This window comes from Mustela nigripes, unplaced genomic scaffold (genome assembly GCF_022355385.1).
Source record: "Mustela nigripes isolate SB6536 unplaced genomic scaffold, MUSNIG.SB6536 HiC_scaffold_509, whole genome shotgun sequence".
Classification (NCBI taxonomy): Eukaryota; Metazoa; Chordata; class Mammalia; order Carnivora; family Mustelidae; genus Mustela; species Mustela nigripes.
The window spans coordinates 20,872-29,747 of NW_026739916.1; the positions used below are offsets into that span (position 1 = coordinate 20,872).

Genomic DNA, 8,876 nt, shown 5'->3' on the forward strand with positions numbered 1-8,876 from the left:
AGTCCAAGTGCAACTAGATCTTAGGCATCCAGCTCTATTTATGGTGCACTTGAAGAAGTTCCTTTGAGACCAGGGGGCTTACTACCAAACTGCAAGTTTTGATATTGTCCATATCATAAAAGAATTTCTACCTCACTATCCCTATAAGATAAAAACAATATGATGCATGTTAGCATACTTTATAAGCTATACAGGATTTCCATGTGTAATAATAATAATTATTGCCTGCTGAATACTATAACATGGATTATTTTAAATAATTAATAGAAAACATCCATTAAGGACTCTTAAAGAATACTGTGAGTGCTTATTCTGTGCCAACCTCTGTGATAAGTCCTCTGCATAATTATTTTATTGAATCTTTTCAATGAAGTAATGGAAATAAGTAGGAACCTAAATTTACAACTGAGGAAACTGACTTAGAAAGGTAATCTGACTCTTCCAAGGAAATGTAGGAAGGTAATACAGAGAAGGTAACAGAAAGAAGACCTGAATATACCCAGTACTAGTATCAAAGACCCTGATGTCAACCATAAGAAATCAAAGAACCATAAGAAAAGAAATGGCCCAAAAGATAAAATGGACAAAAGATTTGAACATATACTTTCCAAAGATAAGAAACTTGAGACTGTGTACTCAGCATCACTAATTATAATGAAAATGCAAATTAAAAAATACAATCAAATACCAGTAAACCGATATATGACTAGAATGGCCAAATTTAAAGTTTTAAGTCAAAATTAAATAAATGACAATACCAAGGGTTGCAGTGACATGAAGGAACTTGAACGCTCACATAGTGCTGATGGAAAAGCATAAAGGTACATCCACTTGGAAAAATAATTTGAAGTTTCTTAAAAAGCTAAACATACACTTAATCATATGATCTAGCCATTCCATATAAAGTATTGACCCAAGAGAAATGAGTGCATCCAGCCACACAAAGACTTGTTATAGGAATGCTCCTAACAGCTTTAATTCAATAGCTAAAAACAAACAAACAAGCAAAATGTTCATGAGATGGTAAAAGGATAAATGGACTGTGGTGTATCTACACAATGGAATAGCTATTCAGCCATAAAAACTATTAATACACATTATTGAATGGATTGCAGAACCCCTGTGCTGAGCAAAAGAAACTAGGCAAAAAGGAATACACACCAATTTCATTTATATGAAATTCTAGAAAATGCAAACTAATCTAGTAGTGAGGAAAAGCAGATGCCTGGGATGAGATGGGGCAGAGAGAGGTAGAGGGAGTGATTATAAAATATAAAGGAACAGAAGGAAACTTTCGGAGGTGATGAATACATTCATTTTCTTGATTTTGGTGAAGGTTTCACAGATGTATGCGTATGTCAAACCCTATGCAGTTGTACACTTTTTTTTTAAGTATCTGCAGTTTATTTTATGTCAATTATACCTCCCTAAAGCTGTTACAAAGGTATAAGTTTACTTTTGTGTTTCTGTGATTTTTTTAATGTTTTTCTTTATCTGTGAGAAATACTACCAACATTTTATTTTTTTAATTTTATTTTTTTTTCAGTGTTCCAAGTCTGATCGTTTATGCACCACACCCAGCACTCCATGTAATACTTGCCCTCCTTAATACCTACCACCAGGTTCAATCAAACCCCCACCACCTCCCCTCCAAAATCCTCAAGGGTTCTCTCTATACAGAGAAAGAATAGAAATTTTCTGAATTTTCTTCTGTGAGTTAATCCTCATTTTCTCAATATACTTCAACAATCACAGTATACTTTTAAAACTAAATACCATTTTAATTATTTTTAGACTGTCCTTTTTAGTTTTTATTGATTGATTGATTTTTAAGATTTTATTTATCTATTTGACAGGCAGAGACCACAAGCAGGGGGAGAGGCAAGCGGGGGGTGGGGGGAGCAGGCTCCCCGCTGAGCAGAGAGCTTGAGGAGGGGCTTGATCCCAGGACTCTGGGATCATAACCTGAGGTGAAGGCAGAGGCTTTAACCCACTGAGTCACCCAGAGCCGCTGTCCTTTTTATTTTTTTTATCAAAGAAAAATATTTTGGCAGATCAACTTGTGGCGCTGCCCAAGACCAGCTCTGAAATGATGACCAATAGAGCAGACGACTCAGCGGCCCCGGGGAAAAGCCAAATGAAACATCCAGGAGAACCCAGGATTCTTCCTCCATCTAAGAGAAGGCCAAGCCTGCCACTGCTGTCAGTGAAACAGAAAGGACAGGAAGAATCCCATTCTGGGGATTCAGCCATGTGTTCAGAAGACGAGGGCTCCAAAGTCACAGCAATGCCTGTGTTGGGAGAAGTGCCTGAAAAACTGCCAATACCAGTGGAAATCAATGCTGAAATAAAACATCAATTAAAGAGGGAAATCTGACAGTTTGGATGAAAATATGAAAGAATCTTCAAACAGCTTGAAGGTGTGTGAAATCTTTACAGCTGCAGAAAAATGTTTTGTACATACCATGAAAGAAACAGCGAGATTTAAAAGATAAGACTTGATAACACGCCTGGAAAAGGTACCAGAAAAACTAGAAGCTCAACACTTTCTCACCAAAGATTATAGTCACACCTGAAATTTATAATCCCATGATTGAAAAGATCAGTGAGCAAGCAGAACCAGTTTACTGTCCTAGAATGCAACCAGATATTGTTGATGTCTCCTGGCACCTCAGCTAAGGATACTGTCCTCTTGGGGTGCCTAGGTGGCTCAGTGGGTTAAGCTTCTGCCTTCAGCTCAGGTCATGATCTCAGGGTCCTGGGATCGAGCCCCACATCGGACTCTCTGCTCAGTGGGGAGCCTGATTCCTCCTCTCTCTCTGCCTGCCTCTCTGCCTACCTGTGATCTCTGCCTGTCAAATGAATAAATAAAATCTTTAAAAAAAAAAAAAAGAATATTGTCCTTTTGAGACTAAGAAAAAATACTGGAACTTCAATGTTCTAAGTTTCTGTTAGTAAAAGCTGGGCATTCCCCCTTAAAAAAATTGATTTTAGTTGACATACAATGTTACATCAGTTTCACAGGACAGCATAGTGATTCAACTTCCCCACAGTTAGGCTGCGCTCACAAGTGTATGTATCTGCAAGAAGGAAAGACAGGAAAATATCAAGCTGAGAGCCAGTTTATATGTTCTTCCTACTTTTCTTCAGGTTTTTTTTTTTTTTTTTTTTTTTTTTTTTTTGCAAGAAAGGCGAATTCTGTATTTAAAAACGTCTTTCTAAAAGAAAGCACTGTCTTAGTACAGACTCTTGAAAATTTGCCTACTATACTGGCAATTCTTTCCATACCTACGTTTGTTTAAAATAATCATAAAGTCAATTTATAAACACCCACTTCGGCTGCGGACCTTCGCGCTCAGATGAATTGGCTGAGACTTTTGTTTTACCCTATTTCCTCGCCCCGCCTCCCCCCACTCCTTGGGCTTTGGACAGAAAGAGGTCAAAGACGGAGGGCAAGGACCGCCGCTGGGCTCGTCCTTTCTTTTCCCAGTCGCAGCGCGTACTTTTTTGACAGCATTTTCAGCTGAGATGAAATAGTACATTACAAACGCCCAAGGGCAGAAAGAGGGCAATGTTGAGTTAATGCAGTTGTCACTGTCGTTTGTCTGTGCCCAGCCCGGACAGGGCGCGCGTCCCGGCAGCCCTCCCCTTGGAACCCTGGCGCCTTTGGAAGGGAAGGGGTGTGTGTGACGCAGTCGCCGGTCGCTTAGGGCCGCGTTCCAATTCAGACCTTGAAGCCCCTAGCGTCCGGCCACACGCAGTGACGCCCTGGCCTCAGTTTCCCCACTTCTAAAGAAGGGGAGTCATGCTGCCCTGTTTCTTGTTTCTCTCCAAGAACATCAGCCCTTCGCTGTTGTCCCTGCGCAACGCGCGCCGGGGCTTCGCGCTCCCGCCGCTCCGGGTCTCCAGGCTCCCCTCGCGCCCCAGGCGCACTGACCCACTGCGCCCGCTGGCAGCAGCCGCCGCCTCCGGGGACCCAGCCGGGCCCGCCTCCGCCCATTCCCGGGTGCGCCAGAACTTCCACCCGGACTCCGAGGCTGCCATCAACCGCCAGATTAACCTGGAGCTCTACGCGTCCTACGTGTACCTGTCCATGTCCTATTACTTCTCCCGAGATGACGTGGCCCTGAACAACTTCGCGGGGTATTTCCTTCGCCAGTCCCGGGAAGAGACCCAGCACGCGGAAAAGCTGATGAGGCTGCAGAACCAGCGGGGAGGCCGGATCTGCCTGCAGGACATCAAGAAACCAGACCAGGACGACTGGGAAAGCGGGCTGAACGCCATGGAGTGTGCACTGCTCTTGGAGAAGAATGTGAATCAGTCGTTGCTCGAATTGCACACTCTGGCCTCAGACAGAGGTGACCCCCACTTGTGCGACTTCCTGGAAACTCACTATCTGAATGAGCAGGTGAAGTCTATCAAAGAACTAGGTGACCACGTGCAAAACTTGATTAAGATGGGGGCCCCAGATTCTGGCCTGGCAGAGTATCTCTTTGACAAGCACACCCTGGGAGATGAAAACAATCAGAACTAAGTAACCCACAGGCTGCCCTCCTCACTGCCCAGGCTTGGAAAAGACCCAGTCCACAGACTCTTGCTTTCTTGTCCTTAAAATGAACCTCTATCTTTATACCCCATAATGCTGTCCCAATAAAGTGACTTGTAGAGAAAATGAAGTTGGCCCCATATTAACAAGGGCTTTTTGTCCAACATCAAGGTAATTTTTCCAGCCGAAAGGTAGCCCACGATACCACGGTATAAAAAAGACTGTGAAAAAGCTACTGAGAGTAGATGCAAACTTTCTCCAGTTATCAAATATTATTCCAGACCATGAACCTTCTCTAAAATTCTGCAATTTTCAACTGCACAAGTGCCCGTAATTTTCAAGACCTTATACTAAAGGCTAAAGTGGGAAGATGTGTAAGATAAATAAGCAAATAACTCTAACGAGTTGAAGAAGATATACAGTACTGTAAAAACCATGTAAGCAAAATTCCACGACAGCTTTTACCTTTTCCCAGCATGTTCCAAGAAAAAGTGATGTCCAGCAATGATCTGTTTTTAAAGGATTTTGTGATCAAATAAATTTAAGAGAAGCTACACAAAGTATCAATGCTGGCCTTGGAAAGTCACAATGTCTATGAGCATTTAAGGGCTCTGGGAAGTCTTGCAATTAAAAACAAAAAACAAAAATCTTGGATTATTTTTGTTTAGCTCAGTGTTTCCCAACACAGCCAGTCGCAGTGTGTGTGTGTGTGTGTGTGTGTGTGTGTGTGTGTGTTTGAAATGATAATCTAGGTCTGTCTGATTAGAGACTCTATATCACCACTGGGCTATATATATAGCCTCTCTTTTCACATACCAAAAAGAGCAAATGCACTGCAGAAACAATCTTTTGTGGCCTGTAGAATGGAGGAGAAAAAACATTAGGGTGGAAAAATCAAGAAGAAATCCAGAATGAAGGAGGCATCAGCAAGGCAGATGTTTTCTTGGGGGTGGGGGGAAAGAGGCATGAGGAGATTTATGGGAGAATATTTGATCAGCAGGCCTTGATCAGCAGGACTAAGAACACTGGGTGGTGGTTGGGGAGATGGGCTGGAGCCAAGCATGGAGGAGAAAAGGATGGGCTTAGGCTTAATTTATTGAGCAATGGCAGTGCTTTGAAGGCTCTCAGCAGAAGAATGCTATACTAAGAGCTGAGCCATCAGAAGTTCAGTTTGTACAGAATACAAACCGGAGAACAACCCAAATGTCTGTGTTCATTTTGTCCTCTGAGACACATGTCAAGATGGGATTAAATGTGTAAGAAATGTTTTAGGGGAAACAGAAACACCCTTGAGAGAGAATGGGAAAGGAGCTAGGAGAAGCCGGCAGAGCCCCCAGACCCCATGCAAGTCTGATCCTGAAGGAAGAAGAGAGGACCGTGGTGCTTGGCTGTAAGCAACCTTCTGCAGGGCTGTCTGGGAGAACCAAAAGCCAGAGCTGCTCATCAGAGGAATCCCAGGTCTCCCAGAAATGGGCCTGCCTAAGTACATTTCCAGAGCTCAGTTATTGACTGGGAAGTGCAGGCTTGCAGCAAGCTAAGAGATGAATCGATTTTCAAGCACAGCAGCAGGGGTCCCTGGCAAATTGTGCTCCCCGCAGTCCCAGATCTGAGAGGCTCAAGCACAAGACTGCACAGACTCAACAAAATGGTTTAGATTAAAATACCATACACGGAATGCCCTACGGCTATTAAATATGATTTTGCCAAACACATAATAATGTGAGCAGAAATCCACAATGTGTTTTCTTAAAAACAAGCATAAGACGGGGTTACATTATAGAACTGTATAGAGACAAATACAGGGAAAGTAATATATATGCGCCCCAAACGGAGGTATATATACTGACAAATGAAGCCAGACGACCTCTTAGTGAGATTGTGTTGGATATTTATTTTCTGTAGCTACTTGTCTTTTTAAAAATTTAAAAATTTAAAAAATTTAAAAATTTTTTATCATGGACACGCATTATGGTATTATCATAATAAGAAAAGTAAAAAGGTGGAGAGAAAGCAGGAAAAGCCTGAACCGTGGCAAAATCAATGGAAACAGAAACAAAGAGATGCTGATGAGAGTTTACAGGCAGAACCTTTTAAATTTTGCAAAGGACTAAATGCAGAGAGTTATAGATATGGGGTACAGAAAGAAAACTGATAGATGTCAGACTTGTGTCACTGGAGAAGAGGATATGAGAATAAAAAGGGATCTCTGACAGGAGGAACAATTGGCTGTGGGGAGTACATAATGATTTGCTTTTGATTAAGGGCACTGCCCTCACTTTCCCTTCTATCCCTAAATTGGTTTATTGTGCTTCGTATAATCCTATTACATCTCTTCAGAAAACTTCCTCTTCAGTTCTTCTGGATGAGTGTTTTCCAAACTGCAGACTGCAACCCATTAGTGTGTCATGACATTATTTAGTGAGTCACTTTCCACCTTTTGTTAATAAAACAGATTTGAAGAGAAGTCAAAGTAAGGGAAGCAAGGGTACAATCTCCTGAAATTCTTGTGGGTGTGGGTGTGCACCTGTGTTCATGTATTTACCTCCCATAGTGGTACTTCTTATTCTATGTTGCTGTCAGAAACATACAATAGCCATTGTCCCAGGCAATTCTTCGACACATTCTCATCTCCGTGCTCTGTCTCCTCCAGCTCCCCACTGTCTGTTGATAGTACTCTGAGAATTTAGAAGGAATCCCAGGAGAACCTCACACTTTCTTATCATTGAATTGATCTCATGCTTGCCTTTATATTCACGTGCAAAGCATTCTGTTCTGCTACCCTGGTTGAAGGTTCTATGCTACTTCCTAAAACCCATCGCCCACGGTGCCCTGAGTCCCAACCCTCACACTTACTGAAGGACATGAGGACATCACACCTATAATTATGCTTTCACTGGTATCATCAGTTTTGCCCGTTCTACTGATTGGTTCCCATGAGAAGCAAAGTTGATGTTATTTCTCCTTTATCTTTTTTTTTTAAAGCCACCTATAGACTAACATTCCCTCCAGCAAACACTAAGCTATCACCCCCTACTTAGCTCTCTTTTTCAACAAAGCTTCTTGAAAAAGTTATTTCTGCTTCCTGGCCCTATTTATTCTGTTTTCTCTTGGGCTCCCGGCAAGTAAGCCTGTGTTCACTGTTTGCCACCACACCAACCACTTTATTTCTCCATCGGAATCATCAGTGACCTCCTTGATGATAAATCTAGTGCTTTTTGTTCCCTCAGCCAGCTAGCAGAACTTGTCATTTCACTCTTAAAACACTCACTCACTGTTGTCCGTCTCCATTTCTAATTGCCCCTCATCTTCCCGAACTTTACATACTGGAGGGTTCCGGACTTCTGTCCTCACATCTGGGTCTCTTCTCCCTCTTCATCTAGACTCGCTCTTTAAAGATCTCAGCCAGTCCTGTGACTTCCATTTAAATATCTGTCCACTGGGTTCCAGTCCAACAAGGCAATGTAGGAAAACCCTGAACTCAGCTCCTCCACGACACTTACCAAATTACAGCTATTTATGGAATAATTCTTCCCCAAGAACTGACTACACAGCAAACAGAACAGCGACTGAACAACAAAGGTAGAGAAAATGACAAGAGAATAGCAAGAGACACAGAGACACCACAACAAGGGCGATTCCCATTCCAGATACTGAGAATGGCAGTGGGGGAGGAATCGGACTGAGGAACTGGGAAGAGAGTCCTCTGTCCTTGGGCATAGAAAAAAAAGCCACAGTTTGAGAGTTACTAGCATGTAAAAAAGACAACACTAGAACTCTGCCAAATGGGGGAGTAGCTGTGGGAACACTGTCTAGGCTGGAGGGACTGGAGAAGCACAGTTTGGGTTCCCATTCCACCTTAAGAGCCTAGACTGCCGGGGCGCCTGGGTGGCTCAGTGGGTTAAGCCTCTGCCTTCTACTCAGGTCATGATCTCAGGGTCCTGGGATGGAACCCCACATCTGGCTCTCTGCGTGGCAGAGAGCCTGCCTCCTCTTCTCTCTCTGCCTGCCTCTCTGCCTACTTGTGATCTTTGTCAAATAAATAAATAAAATCTTAAAAAAAAAAAAAAAAAGCCAAGACTGTCCAGCAGGGTCTGGACACCATCACTAGTGGGTCTGGTCACACACAGAGCGTAGAGCTATAGCAAACTCAGGGCTTGCAAACAAACCCACACCAGCCTGGGTCACACACCGAGTTTGGGGTTTTGGGTTTTTTTAGTTTTTAAAAATTTGTTATTATTTTTATTTTTAAGATGATTTCTTAAAAATTTTCCTTCTTTTTTTTCTATTTGGATTTTCCTCTTCTTTATTCTTTTTGTCCTCTTTTTTCTTT

The 8,876-nt window shown here is 42.5% G+C and overlaps 1 protein-coding gene across 1 annotated transcript; it reads left to right on the forward strand.

Moving 5' to 3' along the window:
* The first annotated feature begins 3,805 nt into the window (after window positions 1-3,805).
* On the forward strand, window positions 3,806-4,534 carry FTMT (ferritin mitochondrial). The gene has a single exon (XM_059387238.1). It carries the CDS (start codon window positions 3,806-3,808, stop codon window positions 4,532-4,534), a length of 729 nt encoding a protein of 242 aa, XP_059243221.1.
* Window positions 4,535-8,876: the final 4,342 nt, after the last annotated feature.